The sequence below is a fragment of the Melopsittacus undulatus genome, chromosome Z (genome assembly GCF_012275295.1).
Source record: "Melopsittacus undulatus isolate bMelUnd1 chromosome Z, bMelUnd1.mat.Z, whole genome shotgun sequence".
NCBI lineage: Eukaryota > Metazoa > Chordata > Aves > Psittaciformes > Psittaculidae > Melopsittacus > Melopsittacus undulatus.
The window spans coordinates 91,119,810-91,147,750 of NC_047557.1; the positions used below are offsets into that span (position 1 = coordinate 91,119,810).

Consider the following 27,941-nt stretch of genomic DNA (forward strand, 5'->3'; position numbering starts at 1 on the left):
TACACCAGTATGAACACAATTTTAGAAAGTATAAATGTGTGCAAAACTCAAGTGAATCTCCTTTAACCACTCGAAAACAACATAAAAAATACACTATTCAGTAACTTCCTCTGCTGGAACAACTTCCAAAAGCATCTGAAGGTACATAGTGATGGGCTCTGAGGGGAGAAAAGTTACTGTTAGAGGCTTATGAGAACAGTATTTCTATTCAGACTTGTACTATTTTCTGAAGAAAATTTCCTGAAAAAAATTATCATTGTGAGTAGTTACCTGTCTTTTCTGTATTCATATCTCAAAATATAAGGGGGTGGGGAATAAAAACAAGATTCAAGCTACAGCATTCTAGGATTTCTAGACTTTCCATTAGGGTACAGTGCTTCTGATTGTATAATTATGTAATATTTAATAATAGTGGGGGGCAGGAGAGACAGGGATGGATATTTTTCCATCTTTAGAACTACTAATTCTGTCCTTTTAAGCTGGTTCCCCTTTCCCTCTCAGAAGTATTTGTGTATCCTTGTTTTCCATAGGTAATTGCAAAGAGTTTCTCATGAGATTACACAAAACCATTTTATAAATGTTCACACTGGGTTCTTGCAGGTTTCACTTTACTCAGCAGCACTGTCATTATTTTTGGTCTTAAATGTTGTTAACCTTTTCTTTAGTAAGTATAGTGAAATTGCTAACTTGAGCTCAAAGCGGTCTTTTGTGCCATGAGAATGTATGTCTGCTAATCCTTAGTTAATGGCTAAAGCCAATGTTTCAAAATAAGGCAAGTCAGACTAGCTTTACAGATAAAATAATTATATAAATTAATAAAATAATGAATATAAAAAAAAGCCAGTTTCTTCATGCTACTACAGATATGTATTTCTTTTTTGTAAATGAAGTTTCATTTTTCTTGAAGTCAGACCACTTTTATTCCACAGGAAGGAGTAAAATACACCTTTCCACACTCCACTCATGATTCAGACGGGATGGCCTATTTAATGAGCTTCATTACAGCAGTTAATCGAAAGATTAGCAGTACTGTTTTGAACTTGGAGCTGGCTATGTGAATTATACTTACTTGATATTTTTTGGGACCAGTTGAATTTAAAATGAACAAAAAGTACATAAACTATAAGTCCACTACCTATAAATAAAACACAGTACAAATAGGGCAGTTCAGGTGCACTGATGATGGGTGCCAGTACCAATAAAATGGATGCTAATGTCACTGTGACTGGAATGATGATTGGTATCTGCAAGATAAAAAGCACAAAATTACTTGTTCTTTTGCTGTTCTTACAAAAGTTGCATGTATGGAAGAAGAATAATTTTGTTGCCTTGTGCATGTTTTCCTTTACAAATTTCTAACATCAAATGGGGCAGTAGAGTAGCAAAAAGAAGGATAGGGAAAACTCTTCTCCTATATCATTGACCAAGATCTTTCTGCCTAAATGTCAAACAGAAGTGTAAAAACTTGCATTGTAATTCATCTGGGGCCCTGACTCGAGTGAAATGACCTGGGGTCTTAGTCTGGGTATTCTTTCAGTGGTAGTCTGCTGACTAATAATTTCTCATTCCTGAAAACCTGGCAATAGTATGTTGTTAGATATGCAAATATGTAGGATGAGGTCGTGTTTCATTATTTCTGGGAACAGAGATAAAAGCCATTTTGAATGCTGAACTTACCTTGACTGGTCTGTTGAGGTCCTTTCTGGTAAATCTCATAACAATGAGTGCAAGGACAGTTAAACCGTAAAATATCCAGACTGCAAAACTGCAGTAATTTATGAGTGTGTCAATGTCACCGGGGATAATATAAATAATAGCAACGATCCCCTAAAAATGAAAAGAAAATTAGTATAGTCTACTGTAAAAGAAGGCTGAATATTACTTGTGTCAGTATGGGTGATGATCTGTGAATGCTTTTCCTTAAACATTTGGGTGGAAGTGTATTGCAGCACCTTTAAAGATAGTGTCCACATCCTTCTAACACAATAGTATTTCTTTTTGTGTGCAATCTTAATTGCATTTTTAATCAAGACTTAAAATTTGAATGCATTAGTCTGTTCTATTGTTGACTCTGTATCTTGGAGTAAGTGAAGATGCTAAATACATTTTTAGGTTATTAAAATTACTGGGAGTCAACAGAGTAATTGAATTTTCAACTTATCTTGGTTTACTTCGAAAATAAATGGGTAAAATAAAGATATTCTACATTTATTTTAAAATGTAGTGAGTATATTTTTATGAGATGTAAAGGCATTCTTACAGGGAGGAAATACAGTGGTAATAGCTTGCTTTTAGCGTCCTGTGAAATTAATACTGCTTAATAGTAATCAATTTCTTAATTTGTTTTCATGCTGTGGATTCATAAAACATTTTGATTTTAAAATCCAGTTCTGCAGTGAAACTGTTAAAATTAAGAAGCTGGGGGTGGGTATATAGTGTGGTTTTATCCTAATATATGTTTAGTAATTTTCTTGTCTAGTTAGTCAAAGATACATGTCAAGACTGCAGGTAAGAAATTGTGGAAGTGTGTATGCCTAGAAAATTCTGTTGACAAGTTTTCTGTACATAAAAAATATATATACTTACATAAAATATGATGGCAGGGGCTGGTGTTAAACGCTTGACACTAATGTAAGATAGCAACTTTAGCATGTGCCCTTCACGACCTGCAACATAAACAAGTCTGACAAAACAAAAACAAGGCAATCTAGTTAGTGTAGCACCTAGACTTTTAACACCTTCCTGGAAAAAAAAGAGTACACTCACTTTCAGGTATGTTTTATTGTGTGACTGCACCCAAGTATAAATACATCAGTATTTCCCTTGATATGCAATGGAATCTAAAATATGTTACAGGCTGGAATAAGGGAAGTAGCCAGTGTTACTGGTGAAACAAAGGAGTGAATTTGAATCCAATTCAGAAATAGTATTAAATTAGTGAACTTCAAACTAGTTTCAGAATCATTAATTTGCACCTTAAAATTATTTTGGAAAAAAAACATGTTAGCTACTGTGTCCCTTTAAATATTTCATTTTTTTAATTTGCTTTATATCAAAAAGCTGTATTACAACCTGTCAAAAAAATGGCCTTTAAAACCCTCTGGTATTCAGCTGGATTTGAGATTTTAAATATTTATTAAACACTAAATGGAAATGTTAATGGAAGCAATAAGGGACCTTATTTTTTATTTTCTAAACCTGCATAGCCAGTTTCTTTTTAAAAATCAATATAATTAGATTTGCAGGTACTTTTTAATTACATGTTTTACATAGGGATCAAAAGAATGCCTTTATCTTTGTTTATAGATACATATGTGTATAGAATTTTTTCCATCCTTCAAAAATACTCATTTTAAAGTAATTGGGATGGGAGCTTACCTTCCTGCAGTAAAACAGGTCCCATTGGCAGATCCAATTGTAGAAAAGGCCACAAAGAGAGGAACTATCCAAGAGGCTGGATAAAGGACTCTATCTCCGAATGTCTGGGATATGGGATTAAAATTAATCATTTTTGTCATTTCAATTTACCGTTTGATATATTGAGTAATGTTGGAGCCTCTTCAGAAGTACAGTAAATGAGTATCTACAGTATGTCCATTAAAAACATCAGTTGTATATTTTGTATAGTTACTAAAAATGTTTTGCCAGTTGAAGACCTGGATTAAGTCATGAGCCACACTATAGAGCAGAATATTGTGGTGTTTTGAGATGCAGCGTCTGTAAGAAACACTGGAAGACATGTAAAAAATAAACACACATTCTATTCAAGACACTTGATTTGGGAATGCCTGCAGAACAGGAAGATTGCCATGCATGCATGAGCTCTTTCAACCTGTGTGGAAGGAGTTAACACTAGCAGCAACAGCATGACAGCCTGGGCCTTGCAGGTGCACCAGTGAAAGGCAGTGGTCTCTCAGCACACTTAAGTTTTTACCTGTGCCGTGGTATGTGGGCTGTTACTGCAGGATGGAGTAAAGCTAATATAAGTACTGTAAATGCATTTGAAATCAAACTTTTGAAAGGTTTTGGGGGTTTAATTGAGGGTGATTAACCCTTTATAGCAGGGCATTAAGAGTAACATCAGTGTTTCTTTGTCCAGTGGTAGGACACACCAGTGCCAAGCAGAAGTCTACTTTCAGATGTGCAGACCTCATTATACTGTGCACTCCTGCTGTTTGCCTTTCTGCTGCGCAGTGGCAGTTCTGATTTTGTTGTTAGTCTGACAAGTTCAGAGCTAGCTGATGTGTGGTGTTTAGATTGTAAATGTTGTGATATATTGAAGTTCTTTAATATATATACTGCTGTACCTCTTGATGCAAACAAGATGATGAAATGAACCAAAGTTCTGAATTTTAATAACTTCTTTTAACATTGTAACTTTTTTAATTTTTTTTAACATACTGAAGAATTTCTAAGTTCATGTACTTCAGTGTGCTCCACTGCATTTGGCATGCGTGGGATATACTGTTTGTTTTCCCCAAAAACTAATACTAGTACAAGCTGTTGCATGATCTCAACAGGTGAGAACCATGTCCCACAGAAAATTTACTGAGTGGAACTGCAGGGACAGATACATCTGTTAAGATTCTAGCAATGTATATCATCTTTAATTTTATCTGTAATAGTCTTGTAGTAATACAAAAAGGGTAATTCTTAGCAAGTGAATTCTTAGAAGTGAATTATGGACTCTGCTGCCATCTCCAGCATGTCGAACTTTGGCATTTTTGCTTGTGCTTCTTTCTCAGAAATACTGGAAACACTGAAAAGGGCAGAGCAGCAGACATGTGTTATTTTTCCTTCCATTTTCTGATGCTTATGGAAAATAATCAACCTTGAAGCTGCAGTGCTCACAAAATGTTAGCTGCAGACTGCATTACTTTTGCTTCCTTGTTTTTTTTTCCTTGGGATATGACATAACTACTGTTGTAAGCATCACTGAAATAACTCTTAGATTAAGAAATGACAGTGGATGGTGGGGATAAAGAGGACACTGACAGCTTAGAAACTGAATGTATCCTAAGGAAAAATTACAGGTTCCTTTTTTGCTCATGACTTTAATGCACACAGCCTTCTCCAGATGCTCTATTACAAAATAAAGTGGCTTACCACAGCAACTGCCTGGGACTGCAGGAGTTCTGTTGAAGTCATTACGGTGAAATATGAAATGTTTATCAGAACGTAACAAACTGTAACCAAGGGGATTCCAATAATTATAGATAGCGGTAGATTTCTAAAGGATGCAAAAGTAAGACTCCATCAGCATTGCTGTATCACTGGTAGAGTTGTCATAATAAAGTGTGGACTCTTACTTTTCCCCATATGCTCTTTAGGTGTATTTACATTTCTTTATTGTAGAGCCATGGAAACCAGGACTTTAAAAAAAAATTACAAACTTACGAAGCTTTGTCTATTAAGTGCTCAAACTGAATAACTGTTGCTTTAAAAAACAAGGCAAAATAGATGCCTGCTTGTACAGAGATAAGTGTTCAATTTTTGTCATTAGAAACACTGTTTCCTACATGGTTTTACCTGTAAGGATTTTTAAGTTCTTCTGTGATGTAATTGAGTTGATTCCTGGAAGGAAAAGTATTCATACAATGTTATTAGCAATCAGGTGTTGAAATGCTAATACACTATGAAGTCTAGCGTTACTTGTGCTACTGGTTTTTACCTTTGCAGTTAGAAAGGGTTTGTTTGTGGGTGGGTTTTTTTTCTTGTTGAATTTGATGGGTTTTTTTTAGTAGTAAAACTGCAGAACAATAACCTATGTGATCTTCTTATCCAAATTTCAGCCTCTTGATTCACCACTTTTCCCTCCATTATCTTTTCCTTCTCACAGTTTTACAAGTATCTCTTGAGATTTTGATATGAGATTGTCTTAGTTCTTGGATAAAATAATCCCAGAAGAGCAAAACAAAAATTTGGCAGACATTATCTCAAATTACAGGACTGCCTTTGGACCTAAAGCTTTGCAATATCTGAGTCTCTTCAAGTGAAAGCACAAGAGTACCCATCACAAGGACTGAAGTGAGTCATGTTGTCTAGAAAATGAGTGAAAACCTTTTTAAGGATTACACCAAACAGAATTATAAGTTCAAAATGCTCATTTTTCCTAGACCATGTAGACCAGATTAAAACAATATTTTCACTTGTCCACTTTAGAAAGTGTGAGGAGTTGGTATTTACAGTTCAAGAGACCGATCTTCAAACATCAGTGCTTGGTAGTTATATACACTAAAATAATTAGTTAGGCACCAGCTGCGCTGTCACCTTAAAACAGGTGAATTTCTGAATTGGCAGACTTTAATGCCTGAGTTGGGAATAGAACCTGAAAGAGTGATCCATTTAAAAATAAATTCAGTATAAAGCATCTACAATTGGACTTGCTTTGCTGGAAGTTAGGAGTTATGTTCTCAGTGCCTTCCAAAATACAGGTCTGTATGCAAGCCTTTACAGTTTGAACATTTAAGAATAGCATTAACAGATCAGATCATGATACTAGATTTATACCAGCAGAGTCTGAGACCAACTGACATTCCATTTAGTTGCAGGAAGTGAAATGTGTAGATTGTTGTCTGGATTGTGGTAGAGATTAAATATTCCTGCCAGTAAATTTATCCCTATGAAAATAATTCTGGAAAGCACTCTTATGGGTACTAAATATAAATGCCTTATGTAGAGCATAAATGTAAGTCTAGGTTCATCCATATATGTGAATATTTTCAAATGTGTTTTTTAAATCTAATATGGTAGGTAATAGATAAACAGATGCAGAGAATTAGAATGGAAAGCTTCTCAGGGAAGAACACAATGTTTTTTACATTAATTTGAAATGAAAATAAGAGAATTGGAAGTTGAACCTTATGAATTCTGACCTTTTTTTATGTCCTCCTGTACTAATCAGACACCACTACATTTCACAAGAAATTTGATGGGTAAGCTGCAGGGGCAATGGAAAGGCTATTTGGCCTAACACAGTGGCATTAAATTTTATGTTAGCTATTTATATTATATTCTCATTACCACAGTATCTTAAGTACTTCAGCAACAAAGCAGCAGCTCCTTTCAAGATCTAATATAGTTTCTTTCCCTTATAAATAGGAACTTGAGGGTTTGGGGTTTTGTTATTTTTCCAGAATTCACTAAGAGATTCTTAATAACAAGTCAGATGTTAACTTTTTCAAATCTCATCTGAGTTGTACAGAGGGAGAGTAAACCAGTTATAGGATGTTAAACTGTAACCATTAAGTAAAGATACCTTACCATCCATCATATGCCCAGAGTCCATTATAAAATGCCAAACCAATAGATCCAAAAGAAATTGAACTGTCCTTGTAAGAATCTTTAAAATTTTCTGTTTTTCCTGCAAATAAGACGTAGATTACTGGTCGGTATTGAAAATTAATTTCTTTGATCCCCACCAGATGAAGAAACATTCTGACAGTTTAATTAACGCCAATTTTTATTAGTTGATCTGTAGTGCCACATTTCCCACCCAGCCTTTCTCTAAAAGAAAATACCATAGCCCCCGAGATATCTGGAACTAAAACTCTGAAAAGAGAGATTTATTTTACACCACCTCTGTCAGTGGGAAGTTGTTTAACATCATAGCAGAAGTTAAAATAGTTTTTGCAAGTAGTGTGTTTAATTACCTTGTGCAAGGAGAACAATTCCACTTACAATAATGATTGTGACAATGATCATTTTAGCAGCTGTGAGGAAATTCTGGAGATAGCTTCCCAGCTTCACACTCAGTGAATTCACTACTGTAATTATCACTGAAACATAAATTTGTCAGAATTAAAAATTGCTTCTTAAATCCTTCCCTCTTTCACCTCCCTGCCTTACTTATTTTTCATACTGCTGTTTTTCTATTATTATTGATACAGGGGGGTTTAACATACTATGTTTGGATAACTTAAAATTGTGGGGAAAAGCAGTTTTCTGAGTCAGGCACTGGTGTATCTTGTCTCTGAAAATCTTACCGATGGCAGCTGCTGCAAGACATTTGGTGGCGACTTGGGGTGGATCACAAGTGGGATAAAAAGGAGCTAATGTGTATTTCGCAAAGCTGAGACAAATGATTGCAAATGAGCTGGGTTTGGTGACCAGTAAGCTCGTCCAAGAAAACAAAAAGGCTGGAATTGGTCCGAAGGCCTCCATAAGGTAAGGATATTCTCCCCCAGATTTTGTGATCATTGTACCAAGCTCAGCAAAGCAAAGTGCACCTGAATAACAAGGAAAGTGTTACTGGCTTAGTACATGCACTTTCTAAAACAGATTATCACTTCTTAATAGGTAGAAAAGTTGAGAAAATAGATACATACAATGCATCATTACTCCATTCATGTTTTTGTATGGTTTACTGTATATGCAAAATAAAATTTTAATTACTTGTGAACAACTGGAAAAAAATACACTGAAACTATTAAGTTACAGAACTGACTATTACTGGTGTTACAGACTTCAACAAAAAAGTACATTCTGATTTTAGATTTCTGCTGAAGAAACCAACACAGTAAGAAGCATCTAAGTGACAGCTGCACTGAGTGACCTACCTTTGGGAAACTTGGAAAAATAGACTTGCTGCACAATTTTAAATTAAAATGTCAACTAAGCTTTGGAGTAGAGTGATGCTTCTAGCCGGCATCTTTCTCTGCTGTGTACCTGACAGAGTGCCCATGGAATTCCCATTTTGGTTATCTTTTTTAAGCTCATTTTGAGGTGCTTGGAACTGTATTTTCAGATAATAGAATTAAATTCACAAGAAGGAAAATGGCAAAAAAAGGAAAAGGAAAGTACCTAGCTCACTGCCAGTGTCTCACTCCCTGTGATTTAAGTAGCAAAGCATTGTCTTTATTACTTAGCGGATGAAGTAAGCAAAATTAAGACTTGCTTTCATAATGAACTATAAATGTGCTTTGCAGTCTTAAAAAGCTCAATTTATCTTTTATAAACAGCATATATCTTATTTCTCTTTTCTGAGTACTGGTACCTTTACCAGGATATGTTACTTTGCTCTAGATGCTGCTAATGGCTAATTTGCGAAATGAGAGTAGTATGCAGAAACAGGAGGTACAAAGATTTACCCAAAGATTCCTTTGTTGACTCATTTACCTAAGGTTGCAAGAACTCCACAGGCTGCCCAGATGGTTAAACAAGGACCCACAGCTCCCACATTGGCAAGTACCGATTTTGGAGAAATAAAGATGCCTGAGCCAATAATTGTTCCAACAATCATAGAGATTCCACTGATGAGGCCCACCTTAAAATAAAATGAGACATTTTGGTAAAATTACTTCTGATAATTCAGTAATTGCTTCTTGGTATAATGTAGTTATAGTAATTGTCATTAGTGACTTACCTTTTTCAGCTTTCAACATGCAACTTCTAAAAAGTAATGCATGAAAATAGTTTCTCTTTTCCTTGCATACGCACCCTGTGGTGTAGTCCTGCTGTTCCCACAAGTCCAGTTATTTGGACTCTGCATGCATGTGTATTTGCTGTATTAATCCATCCTTTGAATTGTGTGGGGCTAAAATCTGATGTACAGGTTAGCATTCCCTTTCCACTCTTTGATTAAACACCGGAATTCTTTTATGAGCACTTGAGGAATTCTTAATTTTCTAAGCTTCTAGAATCTGATTTCTTGGATAGAGTTGGGTTTTTGTTTGTTTGTTTGCTGATTGGTTTGTTTTTCCAGCAGTTGCTTTCACTGCATTGCTTCAAGTATTAGTGCACAGGAATTTACTTGATACAGCTAAGTGGTGAAAGAATCATGTTACTTAAGTTTAAAGAGGAATTCCACTCCCTCCTGAGAGCAAGTGGCATATCTGATTTCTATGGCCTCTGTAATTTTCTGGAGGAAACACCTTTTTACTTGTATTTCTGTACCAGTGGCTATTTTGTGGCTGTAAACGTCAGCAAACTTCCAGAATCAATGAGCTGAAACAACCACTTCAGCCTCCGAGAAGTACATGTGGAAGGAAAAGGCAAAATTTCTGAAGTGTCTCACTTGGATCAACTTTGGTTACCAGATAGAAAAATAATTCAAATGCTTAAAAAAATACATATTCTCACTTTCTGTGTTTTTACCAGAGCTAAGAATAACCTGGTCTAGTGGAAGGTGCCCAACCCACTGATTGGAATTAGATGAGCTTTAAGGTTCTTTCCAACCCAAACCATTCTGTGATTCTGTTTGACTAGTAATTAGTAGTTTCCTAAACTGTAAGGCACCCACACTGCCAAGATACTAGCACATCGCAGCTAAACCGGGACACAACAGCAGGTTTTGCGTGCTGATGCCTGTGCACAGGGCCTCCCGTTGCCAGTTCCTCACACACCGACGGACCAAAGGGGGAAAAGAAAATGGTTTACCTCCTTTTTTAGGTTCATTGTTTGGGGTTCATGGCTCTGAATGGACTGTCCATCCTCTTTTTTGTTGTCTTCTCCTTTTCTTTTCTTCAAGCTTTCTTCACCCATTTGTTTCACTTGCTGAAATCTCTAAGGAAATACAAACAAAATACTGGTCTAGCATATGAATGTTAAGGTTTACATTGCCAGAAAATACAAATGCATGCGCATACACTTGCTCACAGGCAAAGGCCTTCCACCCAACTATCCACTCAGAGATGAAATCCAGGAGGCATTAGTTGCATCCATCCTACTTGCTGTAGATTTTCCACATACCAACCTAGCAGTGAATGTCTTTCTATCTTTGGCTCAGGTTACCTTCAGTTGACAGGATGTCCTTCCTGGAACAATCTCGGTTTTATAGCTAGTCCCTCCTTTGAACTCTTCCAGAGGTTCAGACAGATTTAATCTTTCTCCCCAAAACTATTCTGTTTTCTTATCTAGGACACCTTCTTTCACATTTTTGGTTAAATTAGGCCTTGTCTCATTTCTTTGTACGTGCAAGTACCTGCTAAATCAAATGGTGTTTGCTGTGATTGATTGTCTAATTAGCAGCTCTTTGCCTCAAAGCCTTACAGTCTTCTCTGTGTTGACTCAGGATGAATGTCTCCTACAGAACTTTTTATTCTGTTTAGAATTAGAATGTAAACTGATTGCTTTCAAATTCATGGTTTAGGTCCTGAGTCTCAAAAGTCTCTTCTCCCCTGAGAACCTACAGTTATAATTAATGGAATCTGAATGCTGAAGATCGTTTTGCAGTTACACAGACAGTAATTCAGGAATGCATCATGTTTAGGCAACTTAGCTAGTATACAGAAATTCTTGATTACAGAAACCACAACTTTTTACATTATTTCAGAACACCTATCTCCATGAGTCTTCAAAAACATCTGAGCTGTTAGTACATCCAGAGTATGTTTTGAATTAAAGATTTTCAAAAGGAATTCATAATGAATCCAACCTTTAAGATTAAACCTTGAACAGAAAATTGCCCCAGTAAGGAATGTGGGGCCTCGGTCACTGAATTTTATTACAGCTTTGTGCCCAATTTCTCTCCTTTAAGTCATGTATTAGAATGTTTTAACAGTCATCTTTTAGCAGTTATACATTCACTTACCTTTTCTTATGTTTGCTTGGTGTTAATCCGGCCCAGGTATCTCTGTGTAGTGTCTGTCTTTATTTGTCCCGTTAGATTTAGCAGCCACTTAGAGAGTGAGAGATGTTCATGTCAGAAACCAGAATAGGCAGAAGCAGCCCTGGCTTAAGTACAGAGGTTATAAAAGGTAATCATTAAACCCATTCTCAGCCAAGAAGCCTTAAGATAGGAACCACAGATAAACCAAGACTGCAATTAGTTTATCTTTAAAAAAAAGAAAAAAGTATTTGTTCCATTACTGAGAATGTTTGTCCAGTACCTAAGTAAGTGGTATATTGCATAGTGAGAGTGAGCCATAATTTGAAGAGTCTATTTTGATGATTTTATATCAAGCAATTTCTAACTTAGAAATGCCTCTGAAAGATAACCTTGAAGAGGCTGTCACATTAAAAACATCAGTCCAGATGTTAGTTGTAAAACAGTTGATGTTTTTATTTTCAGAAGGTAGAAAAGTGTAAGCAGAGACTTTTTCCTTTGTTTTTCATTAACCTGGAGGCAGCTGAGTGGACAGCTTGTGTTCCCTTCACTTGCTGTTCCAATTAATTTTTCATTTTTGTAAATGTTTAAAGTCCTGCTTTACTGAAAAGTGCCATTCTCTCTATTTCTCTACAGCCGTATAGCCTGCAAAAATGTGTTGCTATGTGAATGCTGAAACCACAGTACCATCTTTCATTCCGGTTAATCATTCCTAAAATACTTGCAAAAAAACACGCCTTAATCATGTTTCACTTTGTTGTTTTTGGCAGCGCAGCTCTATAGCTCCTTCCGTGTTCCAAACCAGTAAGTCCTGATCAACCTGATCTGACTGCAGCTGACTTGACTTGACTTTTTTTTTTTCCCAATATCTGTTGTTAACTGTAAAAGATACACTGGTATTAGCTGCTGACCTTAAATACAGGTTTATCTTGTTAAGATAATGCCTGCTGAACATAACACTACAGGACTGGAAATAAGACCAAGTGGCTGGACCTAAGTATCAACACAGCAGTACCCTGGCAAGATTTGACAGGTGGCATTCTTCCTTTTTTTTTCTTAACCTTTTGTTTAAGCAGGCAGGCTTGATCCACAGGAATTCCAGTCTCTTGTAATGTAAATGTAAATCTGTGACTAAAAATGGACTCTAAGAAAAGGTGAAACAGTTATTTGTGGTTATGTTTGCCATGCTTGAGCCAGACGCTGGGCAGTGGGTGTCCTCCTTCAGACCAGATTTGAAAGTAATGTCACGACTGAAAATAAAACCAAAGCTGTATCTTTTACATTTTTTTTATCATTGTTTTTTTCCTCTATGGTTTTTGGTTGTTTTTTTCTGTGTGTGTGTGGTTTTTTTTTGGTTTTGGTTTTGCTTTCTTTTTTTTTTTTCATTTCCCATAGAATTAGGTTTGAGCCTCAAGAAGAGCTCTTCCCTCTTAACTAACTTCTTGTTCCAACATTGCCACCTGAATGATGGGTGGACAAAAGTGGGGTTTTTTCCCTACAGATAAAGAGAATAAAGTGTGTTAAAATCAGTCTTACTACACGCATATGAATAGCCAGGTATCAACAACTTCCTTTCCTGTATCTTTTACAGGGACTTCAAAATTTTTCTCATTGCAATTGCAATGTAGAATTAAACTAACATTTTTGTATCCATCAGCTGCAGATGCTTCATTTGGGATCAGATATTATGTAAGGTACTTCTCTGCTCTGTATAGTTGATAAATATGAAATTAAGTTGGTGGTTTTTCCCTGAAATGCCAGAGACTACGGAAATAGCTAATGTGAAAAGAAGGGGGGGAATCATACTATGAGGCAAACCTTGTTCCACAAAAATGAAGTAGGCATCCCTTTCACATCATTCCTTCCCCAGAATTTCTAGACAAAAAAAAAAAGAGTAAAAATTTTGATAAAAATATAATGGAGTTTGTCATATTTAATTCTATATTAAGCAATGTTTTGCTCAAGATTTTGTTTTAGACGTAGGGTAGGTAATCTTTGAAATTCTTCATGCAGGTGCATGTTCTACATGTCCAGTGATGTTTTCAGGTGTCTTTCCCCTCACTGCCCCAGTCAGATCTATACTCCTGTTTCTTCAGATACAGTGAAGGTAACATTGCAAGGATGTTGTTTTGAGTTTTTGTCCAGGCAATCCGTTCTTTAGTCTACCTGAAACGTGTATTTGGAGAGTACCCATCTGTTCATTGGTGTCTTAAACCTCTGCCTGTGACTTGACCGTAATTAGCCTGTGTTTCCTTATGAAAATGAAAACATAACTCCATTTATTATTAGTTTTGTTTTTGATTAATCTTCTTGGGATGCCATAAATTTGTTAAAGGATTTGCAGTATTACCAGCAATCTTTTTCCTTAGCCACTGAAGGAAAAAAGTAAACACTGAGTTCAAAGATTCTACTGCTATTTTTGTCATGGGTAAGAGAAATGGCATTTTTACAGCATTGGGAAGAGACTCCTTCCCTCTCAAATATATACATAGATGAAGAGATGAAGGAGTTCAAATTCCAAGGGGCTACAGAAACAAACACTCTGAGGGCTGGTCCTGTCTAAACAGTGTAGTTTGAACCTTTTCAAATGCTATTTACCAGTTAAATCGTAAAAAGTAATTTTCAACTTCCAATTCAGGAAATAGCAAGGGTGTAGTATATAAGTATACCTTTATTATCATTAGTCACTAATAATAGAGGTTAATATTTGTTAGGGTTGGTATTTATTGCTTGCAGTAATGCTTTGGCCAATACTTTAACCAAATAGTAAGGATCATTGTAACCTGCAGGTTTTAATTGTAGCTTAGCAGTATCTCAGAATGGGAACTTTCCATTCTTACCTTCCTACTTGACAGATTACTTCACTTTAATCAGAGGATCCATTTGTTTACTTGCACTTGCTCTTCTTTGAATCTTGCATTAACGGGTATGCTGTAAGATGTGATCTCACTACTATCACCTTTAAATGCATTTGAATGTTTTATTTCTGAGTAATTGCAGATATACTGCAAGTGGCATATAAGGAAATAGTCTAAAGTTGTGTCAGTGCTCAGTTATGCCACTGGACTGCAAGCTGTGGGAGTCGATAGGAAAGATTAGATGACTATGTAGTTCTTAATCTCCATGCTATATATAGAATCATAGAATAGTTAGGCTTGGATAGGACCTTAAGATCATCTAGTTCCACCCCGCCTACCATGGGCAGGGACACCTCACACTAAACCACGCCACCCAAGGCTTCATCCTACCTGGCCTTGAACACTGCCAGGGATGGAGCATTCACAACTTCCTTGGGAAACCCATTCCAGTACCTCACCACCCTAACAGTAAAGAATTTCTTCCTTATATCCAATCTAAACTTCCCCTGTTTAAGTTTCAACCCATTACCCCTTGTCCTGGCACTACAGTCCCTAATGAAGAGTCCCTCCCCAGCATCCCTGTAGTTCCCCTTCAGATACTGGAAGGCTGCTATGAGGTCTCCACGCAGCCTTCTCTTCTCCAGGCTGGCAGCTCCAACTTTCTCAGCCTGTCTTCATATGGGAGGTGCTCCAGTCCCCTGATCATCCCCGTGGCCTCCTCTGGGCTTGTTCCAACAGTTCCATGTCCTTTTTATGTTGAGGACACCAGAACTGCACATATGGGTTTTAAATACTGGTGTTTTTCCTCCTACTTATTTCTGGGCTACAGTGTGGTTGGTTTTCCTCCTGTGACATGCAAGACTCAAAGATCTTCAGGTCTGCTAAAGGGTTTGCACTAGACATGGCCAAATAATGTATACTTTTTAGGAAGACAAAGATTTTATTGTATTGCATTTCTTTAAAGCAAAGCTGTTCAGAAACTCTTAATGAACTTTTAAGTGCTGGGAACGTAATTCTATCCGAAAGAACACACAAAAAAACCCCAAGGAGTCTTAAGGATATTCTGAAGGAATTTTGCTGCTCTCTGAAGGAAACTAGCTTGAGAATATGGAGTTAGTTCTTTTCCAGAGCTTTCAGGAACTTTTTAAACAGTTAAGGAAGTTTTTAACAGTGCTTCAGAGCCTGGCCAGAATTGCTGACTCAGAGCCCTCCCAAATGGAGGAGCTGTGCCTGGCCAGTCAAGAGTTTTTAGTCCCAGAGGCAAAGATCTTAAGAGCTGCTGATGCAAAGTGCCAGTGCAGTGGGATGAATTTTTCATGCAGAAAAATCCTGGGGGGCTCCCTCTTCTCAGCTGTTAAGAGCGGTGTTGTGGATAGAAGGTTCTGGCTTAAAAATGGAGGGAGACGGGAAGGAACAAAGAAAAGTTGGGTTTAAATGACTTGTAAATGGTCAGGGGGAATTACCTAATAGGGTAGGAAATAAGAAAATGAATAGCTGAATTCACAGGGCCTTAGGGCATTTCTGCCTTAGTGTCTTTGTTGAGTGTCAGAATCTACATGGTATTTACACAACTGAAGCACTCTGCCTGTCAGTACACACACCTTGCTCTGATGAAAGAGTAAGAAGTAATGCCAGTGTATTTTAACAGAAGTTGGAAAATGCATTGGAACTACTGAGGTTTACTCCAGAATCTGCAGTGGTTTGTTTGGGTTTGAAAAGTAGTGACAGCGTTTTTGAGTTATTAACACATTATTTAACCCAAATGTTTTTCTAGGGAAAATTATGTTCAGTTATTTTTAAGGTCCTTTCCAACCCTAACTATTCTATGATTCTATGATTTGTAGACAGGATATGCTGGCTGTGGACAGGCAGCAATGAACCTTCAATGTGACTGCCACAGATTCTGAATCGGTTTTTCAGTTTCTTGATAGGAATTGGAGGATGCTACACGGCTCTGTGGTGAAAAGAAGCTGGAACTGCTTTTTGATTCCAGTTTACAGACTGGAAGGTACTGGAAATGGGAGGGAGGTGCAGTGTATCAGTATGCTGTGTCAGCAGTGGTTGTGGTAATGTAGTAAAGTTGTTAACATCAGGTGGGTAGCAATTTATTGATAAATTGGTATGGATAGAGTTTTTGTAGTAAAATTATTTCTTTAGTATCTATATTTAGTATAGTATCTGTGAAATAATGTAAAGTAACATGTTTTCCTCAATACCTGTGCACTAACCAAGCTCACTTACTTGATTATGCAAAATTCCAACACATTCACACTTGAGTGTGTTTGGAACTTGTTCCTTAAATACAAGGAGATGATTTACTCGGAACAGGATAGTTGATTCTTCATTTCAGCACTTTAAACATGCATAAAAATTGTTACATGTACAAACAGGAAGAGTATTCTGCTGTTTGTTTCTTTGCAGTACAATAGTGCCTGGCATTAATAGCTGTGACACTGAACTATAAAGGAATTAGCTGCAGTGAGTATGAATTACCAGTAATTCTGTCAAAATAAACTGGTTTTATTTCTCTGTAAGCTAAGCTGAAAGGGAAGAAATAGTAAAACGTATCAGTTTTTGAAGGGCTTTTATTATTGGTGACTGTTCTCACCAACAAATTGCAGCAGCAAGGCCTAAAAAAATACATTTTAAAACATCTGTAAGAGAGTAGATGAAGAATTAATTGAAACGGTTGGGCAGAAGGAAGCAGTGGCTCATTGCTAGGCTGGGAAGAGGTTTGTTCTGCAGGAGTGTGTCCTGTGTCTGGTCTGTTCGCGTTCCTGTTTATGTTGCAGCTGACGGAAAATACTGGGAATGACAGATCTGTGGACAGTATGAAATGGGGCAAATGCTGCAATGGAGTGAGCTGGTGAAGGGCTACAACATATTGCCCAAGGAAGTTAAAAGGATTCCTTCATTACATGCCTGTAATGAAAGATTAAACAGTTATCTGTCAGTAGTAGCCCAGTAAATCCTCCTAAGGATAAGGCTGTTTTTCAGTGATCCTCAATATTCTGTAGTGTGCTGGGAACTACACCAAGCATGGGAGAGGAATCAGAAAAAATGTACCAGCTTTGGAAGACATAGTTGGAATCATGGAAAGCTGTCATGCATCCTTAGTGTGTATAGAAGACACCCTGAAAGCTTTGAATTCATGCTTGTAAACATTGAGCAGGACTTACAGCAAGTGCTTTGGAATGTACAAAGTGATTTCTTATGCAGATCATGCCACTGAAGACAGCAGAGCAGCGAAGACCTTTGTGGGTCTGCCTGGTTGCTGCAGGAGGTACAGGTTTCAAAGGTGTACAGTACCCATACAATGTCCACAGTATGCAGGGTAGTACTTTAGAGTTTAGGTAACAAGCTCTTCATGAGTGTGTGTGACAGCATCTCTGCAGCCTCTGTCACCTTCAGGATTTTGGATTTCCAAAGGCAGTTGTTTAACAGGTCAGCCTGTGCCTTTGGTACTTTTTCCTGATGCTATTTTCTTCAATGAACTTCATCCCATTACTTAGTGTGGTTCAAAGGTTACTTAAAGTAATTTATTTCCATCCTTGATGTTAACAGAACAGTGAAGAATGATTACAAGTTTTGTGTCTTCCTTAGTTTTCATACGCTAGTTAAAAAAGGAATCTGCAACTTTGTGTATCCCAGAAGCTCCCTTTGTTGTAGTTTAGCAGCATTATATTTTTGTGTGTATGTAATACGAAGCAGTGGAAATGATTAAATTGATCAGTGGGTAGTATTGTATATTAGGGGTAGCTAAAACAATTGTAGATGAGACAGTTCTCTTTGACTTGATGGAGAAATGGTAAAATGCTAGATTGTAGCAGTTAATTGGGGGTCAGCTGCAGAGATAACATATTTAAAATGCTTAATCCTCACAGAACTACCTATAGTGACACACACCATATTGTTTACTTTTTTATTCTTTTGACTCTTTGCTTCCACTATTTGTTTCCCAGCTGAAGCAAGGCGAGCAGGGCTATCTGCCGTGTCAGTGCAGGTTACTGGAACAGCCTTTTGCAGATGCTACAGAAGGATTTCACCATGTGTCAGTTGGAGCCCAATCATGTAGATGCAGAAGCAGCATCCAGCAGGTGCATGGTGTGGTGTGACATGGTGAAAAAGCACAAATCCCTTGCAACCAGAAACCCCCTTCAGAACTTCATAAAGTTGGTAAGATTGTACAAGACCAGCTCCTGTCTGGACAGGGAACCACTGCCCGCTGTTTGGGATTTTTCATGCTCGCGTTCTTGATAGCAGTGCTCAGTGAAGCTAGTGGTTTTGTTCTTAAAACACCATTTAATGATTTATGACCACTGTCATAACCTCCTCCAGGCTTCATGAGGGTAACTTCTCTGAAACCTAAAGCTTTATGGATGATGCCTGAAGAAAAGCCAAATTCCTGCTACTTCTGCAAATGTTTGTGGTTACAATTTATGTATCCTACAGCAGGGTGACCGAAATCCCTGGGTAAGAGCAGAGTCCTGGTGTTAATGCATGTACAACTATGTCAAAGCCATGAAATAGTTTCCTTCTGCTTTGGTATCTTACCACCAAAGCAGCTCAGTAACATAAGAAGACTTGTTTCCCTTTGGTAGGGATGTGCAGATTCATTTTGAATGGATAGGAGTTGCTTTAGTTGGCTTTTGTACTGGGAAAAAAAAATTAAAGTACATTATAGATTTCCCAGCACTGGTGTCTGATTCACCAATGATGATGTTATTTATGGTGTATAAATGTCTTCATTGGCAGTGCATCTTTATGGAGTGAATTGGTAATGAGAAATTAATACCAGAGAACATTGTCTGTCCATTCCAGGAGGATGGATTTTGTACTTGTATGGTAGCCTGGATTTGGTATTAAGAAACAAAAAGTTTTCCATTTTCTGTGTTCTAACTTAATTCTAGCCTAACCCATTTAAAACTTGTTTTTCCCTTCTGGTTTCAGATGGAACCGAAGTAGATGAGGCCCTCATTGACATGGTTTAGTGGTGATCTTGGAAGTCTCAGGGTAATGGTTGGACCTCTTGATCTTAAAGGTCTTTTCCAAGATTGTTGAACATAGTTGATTCTATGAGTCTAGTCTGTAATTTGTTTTAGTGGCCTGACTTGAATCAGGGTTCCTTCTGCTGGATAAATCCCTGTGTTCTATGGCAATATATAAGAAAAATCATATTCCAAGTATTTTAAGTCTGTGACATAAAGCTCTCTAGGAACAGTTAAGGTTAGCCTGTCTGTCATCATTGTGATGGTTACATTGCATCTTCCTGTGGTTCATGGTAGGTTTATTTGCCTCATTCAAGTTATATAAAGCACAACAGAGCAGCTGTGTCTAAGCCATCAACCCAAGGAAGCAACTGAACCTACTCTTCCACTGGACTATTCTCCCATAACCTCCACTGTCAAATAGCCCATCCCTGCATCTGATTTTAACTGCAATGGTGAGCTATGGAAGTGCTCAGTGCTGCTTCACCATGCTTGGTTCTGGCAGCAGGAGCTGGCACCTTCCTCAGGTGGTGTTTCAAACAGTTAACTTCAACATAGTGTGTGTGGATGTTGGCAATTAAAAATGCATCTAACTCTTACATTATTATTTTATATGTTCTAATATCCTGAGTAACTCCCAGTAGTGGCTCCTGGTGGTGTTTGGTTATCAAGTAATGCTGTTAAATACCCCCTGACTGCACCTCCTGGCATTCCCTCAGTTCTCAACATTCTGAAGCTGAGGCAGTAATAGTGAAAATACCCAAAATGCCTCCAGTTGGGTCGGTTTCTAATGTCTCATTTGGGCTTTTTCCAGTGCTCAAAGAAAATCAGTTTTTAACTGTTGCTTAAGTGTAGAATTAATGGTGATCGTCCTTTAAGATGCTGCTTCCAGTTAGCTTTTGAGACACTAGTTTTTGGTTTGATTATTTTAAGTGGTGGTGTTGCCTGTTGGGCAATTGTTACTCTGAAAATTACCAACTTCAGTCATTTCAGTGGGATTATTTGCAGGGGGGTGTGTGTGTTGGGGTTTTTTTGGTTGTTTTCATCATGTTTGAATGTTGTGTTCTAATAAAAAAGGGTTTATTTTTTTCAGAAGAGCATTTCTGTGTGATGCCTATCTTCTATGTTTTTTTCTAGTCCTAAAACTAGTGCAGTAAACATGATTTTCATGTTATTTTTGGACACAGAAACATCCTAAAAACAAGTGTTTTAATACAAGACGAAGAACATTCAGAGCTTCATCTTTCATCTGAAAGAGACTTAAGGGAAAACCAGTTCTTTGAGAGAAGAAAAGTTTGTTTTCAAACTGTCGGAAGGCATTGGAGAGCAGCACCTGTCTAATCATTAATGCTGTTTGTAGGACACTTGACACTCTTGTAAATGCGTTTGCTTTTGTTAATCTGAAACAATTCCTGGATTTCACTGTCTAAGGATGTCAGGTATGTGATCTGTACTGCATATTTTAAATAGCTGTTAACAGCACTCCTTAGTGTACCAGAAAGTGCTTCTGAGCCACAAAAGGTCTTTTTGACGCACAGGACATTGTGTTTTCTCTGTTTCCTTTCAAATGCTGTGGGAACACTGTGGGATCTCCCAGGGATTCGATGAACTTTAGCTCATTTAAAGTTTAACATAATGTTTGATATGCAAATGCAAAAACGAGTGCAGCATTTCTGCACGTAGAGGGTTGGTGCTGATGTGCTGTCCTCTGTCCTTTGAACCAGGTATTGAACAGTTCTCGAAAAGGGGAGCTGTGGCCAGGGAAGCTGATGTGGCCAGGGAGTCATTCTCAGGCATTCCCTCTTCAGTGGGAGAACAGTTAAATCAATATGGAGAATTCTGAAAATCTCACTTGTGTTTCCAAGGATTTACCAGTACAATTGGGTTTTCCCTGTGCAGTTTACTTAAGACATATTCAAAAGGGCAATTAAACCCAGAAGAGAGGAGTGTGTCACTTCACTCCTTGGCACACAGGCAATAAAGATGCTTCATCACGAACAATGAGAACAGACAACACTTTTTTTTTTTTTCAACTTTGGTTATATTCCATGTGTCTTTTATTTGGTGATTTGGGAAGAATTTATTGGAATTTGTGTTTTGAATTGAAACACATATAATAGATACATGTTATTTACTGTATCAGAGGCTGTCTTGCTCTTTGCTTGTTTTGCGGCAAGGTATGTGTCTGTGCTTGAAGGTCAAGCTTACCAGTTTGTTAACTGGGTGTCTTTTATGTGAACCTCAAGCTGTGCCACGTTTTGCCTTAACAAGGAACAGCTTTTTCTTCAAACGCTGAAGTCCTACTTTAGGCTAAATCTTCACTGCTGATGGTACACCTGGATAATAATACTAGGTTTTTATTCTGATGACATTAAAAACACAATCATTTCGAAGAGGGCAGATCCTCCATTACATCTTGTGTTGCTGAAAGTCAACTTCAGGCACTGTGTTCTGTTTCTTGGTTGAGATGCACAATGCATCTTTGTTATTATCACTGAAATTCTTGCTCGATTTCATTTTTAGGAGGGGATGAAAGTTTCACATCACAATAGCTAAGATCATGTCCATATAGTAGGTCCTTCTGAGAGCTTTCATCTAAATGTGGCTCATGAGCTATAGCAGTGCTCCACATGTTGCTCTTTCCCTGGGATTTATATAAGAGTTCTCGCATTCTCCTGTTTTCTTTGGATGTGGATTCCCAAATGATTTCAAGTTCCCCTTCTGTTTTCCTTAAAAAAAAATAAAAAAAGCTAATTTAAAAAGTGCTTTCCAGCAGTATGTAATTCTGATATATGGATTAGCAAATAATAAACTGCAGGTGAGATCTGAAATGATGATGGAAATTCATTCCTTTTTTTAAAAAAAAAGCTTTCTAACTGTAATGCTAGAGAGGCAAGGATGGGAAAATGATCTGGACCCACTAAGTAAGCTGGATTTAGTCATAGAGTCCCAGACTACTTTGGGTTGGAAGGGATCTTAAAGCTCATCCAGTTCCAATCCCTGACACAGGCAGGGACACCTTCCACTACAGTAGGTTGCTCCAAGCCCTGTCCAACCTGGCCTTGAGCACTGCCAGGGATGGGGCAGCCACAGCTTCTGTGGGCACCCTGTGCCAGCGCCTCACGGTCACATTGCAGAATTTCTTCCTAATCTGAATCTACCCACTGTCAGTTTAAAGCCATTCACCCTTGTCCTGTTACAACACACCCTTGTAAAAGAGCAGCACAGGCAAGGTCCAACTGTCGTGACTGCTGCTGTCCACTGAGTTCAGGATCCATCAGGATCTGTGGGGCTGTGGTTCTGCTTCCCAGGATGGGCTTGTCTGTACCACATGCCCCTTCTGCCAGAAGTCCTGCATCTCTTTGCTCCAAGGCTGAAGTGTCTGATCAAAAGGTCACCTTGGTGCTTAGCTAATGCCTCTCTGTGGAGGCCAAAGACAAGCTCTGGAAACCTTAAGGCCTTTTAAGGCATTATAACTTTATGGGGCTGTTTGTCTGACCACCCAAGCATAAATGAGTGAATTATTTAATGTGTGTTGGGTGTTTTTTACCTCATAAAATACGTTATTTGTCAAACATACCAGCTAACATGACTTCATGCAGTTGTTTGTTAATACTTTGAATAAAAGCATTGATTTTTATGACAAAAATAGATCCATTTTAAAAATTATCCACATGGTTAAAATTTCTTCAGTAGCAAAGAAAGAGATGCTTTGGAGGTGGTGGTGTACCTGAACCCTTCTTGGAGGATTAGTTTTTAAACAGAGTTGAGGTGCAGAATCTGGGAGCACTCACTGGTGTTGCTTTGGAAGGAGCAGTCAAAGCACATTGTTGTCAAGGGGAATATACTGCAGATACTCCGGCTCTGCACAGTGTACTGCAGTCACAGGTAAGGCTCTTCAGGGTGCTGCTGGTGGTGGTCTGGTTTTCTCAACACCCAAGTTTCTTGTGAGAACAGCCTTCCCCACTCTCCTCTTACATCTTCCTGTATCTCACCAGAAATTCCCTCAGCTGTGTGCAGCACTACCATCCTTGACTATGACTCCTGTGACATTACCCTGTGCAGATCACAGCCCCAGAGGTAATTCTTGGTATTCTTGTTACTGGTAACCAGTGTTACCGTGCCCATAGCAGCTGGTTCACCTCTTCAAACACAAACTTCGCATGTAGAACCAGATACATATTCAACTATAAATGTGTCTTGTTTCCAGATGTCTTTTGGAAAAAACAATAAGTTTGTTTCTCATAGATGTATGCTGTTGTCCAGAGAAGCTGTGGCTGCTCCATCCCTGGCAATGTTCAAGGCCAGGCTGGATGAGACTTGGAGCAACCTACTCTAGTGGAATGTGTCCCTGCCCATGGCAGGGGGTTGGAACTGGATGAGCTGTAAAGTTTTTCCAACGCAAACCGGTTTGGGATTCTATAAAATGAATAAAAATAAAAACTGCATTCAATCCTAAGCCTAGCCAAAAAAATGCAAGATTTATATCTGGTTGAGAGTAAGCAAAATGCCAGTGCTGCACTCTGTTTGAAGATGAAAAAGTCAACAGAAGTAGATTTTAAAGCAAATTCTTCTTTACAAAAGACAAGAGCTTTCTCCCCTCACTGAAGTCATCCAGCCTTATCTCTGAGAAATGTCATTTGGGCTGGTGCAAGAATCCATTTTCATCTGTCATCTAACAGTTTATTTACATAACCCTTATCACAAAGATTAACAATCTGTATTGGTGTTACAATTTTATATGTGACCTTCCTGGTATGACAGCTCCTCTCCCTTGCCTGTGCATGGCTGTGAAGATTTTCTACTGTTGGCCCTCTTCTGAGAACAGTCTAAAGCAGTTAATGACTAAGGCACAGCAGCTGTAATGATCTCCCAGTACTGCTGCTCTTGCAGAAGACTTATAAAACACACTGTGACCTTAGAAAATTCGTAAAGGTAAGTGTCCTCTGAAAGAAGACCTGAAGTATTTATGAACCTGGTTTTCTACCCTGGAAGCACATTAACAACTTTGTTCATATATCCCATGCAGCTAAGGAAAGGTATGTGATAATGATCACTCAGAAAATTACTCTGTAAACAATTAAAATGTCATTATCAGATGCTCAAAGAACAGAAAATGGCTTATCAGTTGGTGTAGGCAAAAGGTTGCTGTGAATTTCCAATATTCTCTAGCAAAGGCTGTAATTATTGAGAAGGTTCTACAGAAGAGCTTCTAGGAAAGTAAAATTTGCATATCTTTAGAAGCTTTAAAAGCTTTTCTTTATCTAAAGAACAATTCGCAGATTCACAGAATGGTTAGGACTGGAATGGACTAATTTTGGGTGCTTAGAGAAGAAAAGTAAATTTCTGAAGAAGCCTGAAGAGGGAAAAGGGAATTTAGTATACTGTGTGGGAAGTGTAATTAATTATTTTACTTTGCTGTGTTACATCATCTCATTTACCTACTTTGGGGGTAACAAGGGTAAACTCTTTAAGATCCATATTATGGGAATTTGAATTATGATATATGCTACATCTAAAAAAACTCTTTAACTATCTGTTAACATGAACTCAGAAGTGAAACACAATTAATGAAAAATCCTAAATAAAGTATTTCCAAATAAATGTGGAAGTCAAAATACTGTTTTGTCAAACTGCTTAAAAGCACTGTATAAAGTAATCAAGAGAAACTCTGCTGATATCAGGTAGATGGTACACCAAACCCTGTTTTTCTACTATTCTTCGATCTATTATTTCAGAATGGCTGAGATGACTTGCCAAATGACTGCTTAATTACCTCTCTTCAGTTGTAGAAATTTTTTGCTGTATGCTGATAAGGTCAATGTGATATGAAGCTTTCCACTGCCAGAAGGGAAATGTGCCTTTAAAGGACTCTATTAAAAGCATATTTCAACACCGACAGTCATAATCTTGTATAATCTGTTAAATTATCTTTTTATTCTGCACATAGCCAATCTATGTCACTTATTAACAGAACAGTAAAGTAAGGAAACATATCGTATGTATTCCCTTAATTTCCGACTATTCTGAAAACTGTTGAGAGGCGTGGAGGGAAAAGTGTTCAGCCTTTAGTAGAAGATGCTATTAAATAATTAACATATATCTTCATGCATTATATACATACACCCCAAATCAAAGACAAGGCTCAGATTATTAGTCTTTTTAAGAAGAAATCTGAAGAACAGTAGTAGTCATCCAGAATAAATCCCTCTTTCAAAAGGTCTTGGATCTGGGAATTAAGAGACCGTACCACAAGGCAAGAGCTGGTGGCTTTGTGCAGTTGCGTCCCCTTTTACACATCAGATCTACTTGGATTGCTCCTGCCTGTGACTGATTACCTTTTCTGCTGCAGCACTTCATCCAGGGTTTCCTGCTTGTCTTGCAGCAGACGCTGAAGCTGCTTCACTTCATGCTGGTACCAAGCAGTCTTCCCAGCAAATTCTTTCTCCTGTTCAATCATCTTAAGACTGATATCTCCAAGCTTCCCAGTTGCTTTCTTTTTATATACCTGTAACAGTTGAAGATAATAGGGAAAATAGGATTATAGCAGAAATAAGGATAACTCACTACCAAGAAAAGAAATAGCTATAGATAGTAATTTGCAGTTTAATCTTTACATTGGTGCTGCCTTGCTTAAATATGTGAGGTAGATTACATTATGGTTTTATTTACCTATTCACTAATTTGAAAATGTTAAAATCATAGTTTGTTCTGCATATAAACTAGCGTGTACAGTGATGTATGTTCATCATAAGAGTCAAAAAGAATTAGCTGGGGAAAAAAAAGGTTTGTTTTCCAAGATGCATAGCTACACTGCATAGCACGTGTTGCTTACCAGTTGTCCAGCAGTCATATATATCAATACATACCATGGAAAAAGTTTCTGTGTCCTGTTGTTTTGTCTTAATACTAAGATGAAGAAAAGATTGGCTTCAAGTTTTAAAATATCTTGCTGCTTCGTGTAATAGTTCCTGCTGTTCAGTGAAGCACAAGTGATTTTTTGTTTATTGACAATAACTAACTATATTGGCCTTATCTCAAACCCAAGAAATTATTCCTGTACAAAGTGATTTTTCTTTCTGAAGTAACATCCCATTGAATTACATGAGAGCTGAAGGAGTTGAAAACTACAGCCTGCATAGTTACATGTTTCTACATGCTGCTGCAAAAACAACAGGTATTATCCAATATTAGTCTTTTTCTTTTGATTGCAAATAGAATGCTTAAACTGTTACTGTACTGCAGAATGTGAGGCTTGACAAAACAACCCATCAAACAAGCAATTGCTATGCTAACCTTTTAGTCTGACATTGCTGGAGGGGGAAGGAGAGGAAATAAGATATATATATACAGGCTTGATATAGATTTGATATAGGCAAAAGGACAGAGTTTTGGGATGGAAGAACCTCCTTTAATAAAACCGTAAACTATTGGGTAAGCTTTGAAAATACTGCTATTTATGTCTTGCTAATATAAAGTTTTATCTAAGGTGTTAACCACTAAGTTTTTATCTTCATCTGAATTGGAGCAGAAAGTTTAAGTATGCCTTTTACAGGAAGGAAAAAAAAGGGTACTTTTTAGGTATGTGCTACAGGCTATATAATTCTTTCCGCAAACTGCTTCCTTTTTAGCTCTTGTGAAATGTCTCATTTTGGAGCTTCGTTTTTTGAGGTATAGGACAGTGATACAGCATAGTAATTTTCTAGATGGTTAGTCTCAAGAAATAATGCTAACTTCCATTGTTGTTGTTGTGGGCTTTTTTTCCCTAAGTTTTCCATGTCACTCATAAGAAAAGAATTAGAAGCTTCTGCAAGTTAACCAGTCACATCACTCAAGTTTTCAGATTCACAGAGAAGTCTTCAAAATGCAGAGTTAGATGCTTGCACTTGGAATGTTATGGAAGGATAAAGGCAAACCTGTTCCTTCTAAGCAAAGGGTTGCTTTGAGTTAGTCCACATGAAGTGCAGGAGAAAAGCTGAACTTTCAACTCTGTCAGTAAATGCCACCTCCAGCTCCAGACCTGGAACCTGATATTCTCTATGTAGGGCAGATGCCTACCACTATTTCAGGGAACTAGAAAGAACTTCCCCTTTTAACACATAAAAGGCTGATAAAGAACCTGGTCACTAGTACTGGTGAAAGCCACTTTCTACCTAGTGGTCATTGATCATCCAGCTACTGGGAAGTCTGTGTTTTAACCTGGACTCTGCCTCAGCTCTAAAGGATAGATATAATTCTGATCATGCTCCGACGATTGTTAACTAAGTCTTTATTTAAAATGTGTAAGCTATCTCAGCAGAACTTCAGCACTTCACAAAGTGAGGGGTGCCCAGGCTGCTACTTGCTGTGAGAGCCTGGCTGGGTTGGGGTGGTTCTGGACACACACAACTGCTGGCACTTAGAGATCCTTCACAGCAGGCTACCACCTTGCAATTGCTCAAGACAATGTCCTGTTAATTTTCTCTAAAGTGAAGCAGGTAGCAGTGAACAGACTTGTGGAGATGATGATTTTAAGGAAGAGGGTGACAACATGTAGATTGAAGTGGTAGT

At 37.8% G+C, this 27,941-nt stretch overlaps 2 protein-coding genes across 2 annotated transcripts in view; both read right to left on the reverse strand.

The window, feature by feature from the left end:
* Positions 1-79: 79 nt before the first annotated feature.
* SLC7A9 (solute carrier family 7 member 9) lies at positions 80-11,643 on the reverse strand. Its single transcript, XM_034072917.1, has 13 exons — positions 11,521-11,643; positions 10,378-10,501; positions 9,118-9,265; positions 7,986-8,228; positions 7,653-7,778; positions 7,264-7,363; positions 5,530-5,574; positions 5,107-5,230; positions 3,379-3,482; positions 2,587-2,683; positions 1,678-1,827; positions 1,070-1,244; positions 80-158 (listed from the first exon to the last, which is right to left on the reverse strand). Exons 2-13 carry the CDS (start codon positions 10,480-10,482, stop codon positions 94-96), a joined length of 1,482 nt encoding a protein of 493 aa, XP_033928808.1. The 5' UTR covers positions 10,483-10,501; positions 11,521-11,643; the 3' UTR covers positions 80-93.
* A 9,799-nt stretch (positions 11,644-21,442) lies between these two features.
* The window catches only part of CEP89 (centrosomal protein 89), a 33,576-nt gene continuing 27,077 nt past the window's right edge, over positions 21,443-27,941 (reverse strand). The window contains exons 18-19 of the mRNA XM_031052015.2: positions 25,730-25,899; positions 21,443-22,120 (exon numbers count right to left, since the gene is read on the reverse strand). Of these exons, the coding sequence (XP_030907875.2) occupies positions 21,883-22,120; positions 25,730-25,899 (408 nt within the window). The 3' untranslated portion in view covers positions 21,443-21,882. The remainder of the gene's footprint in view (positions 22,121-25,729; positions 25,900-27,941) is intronic.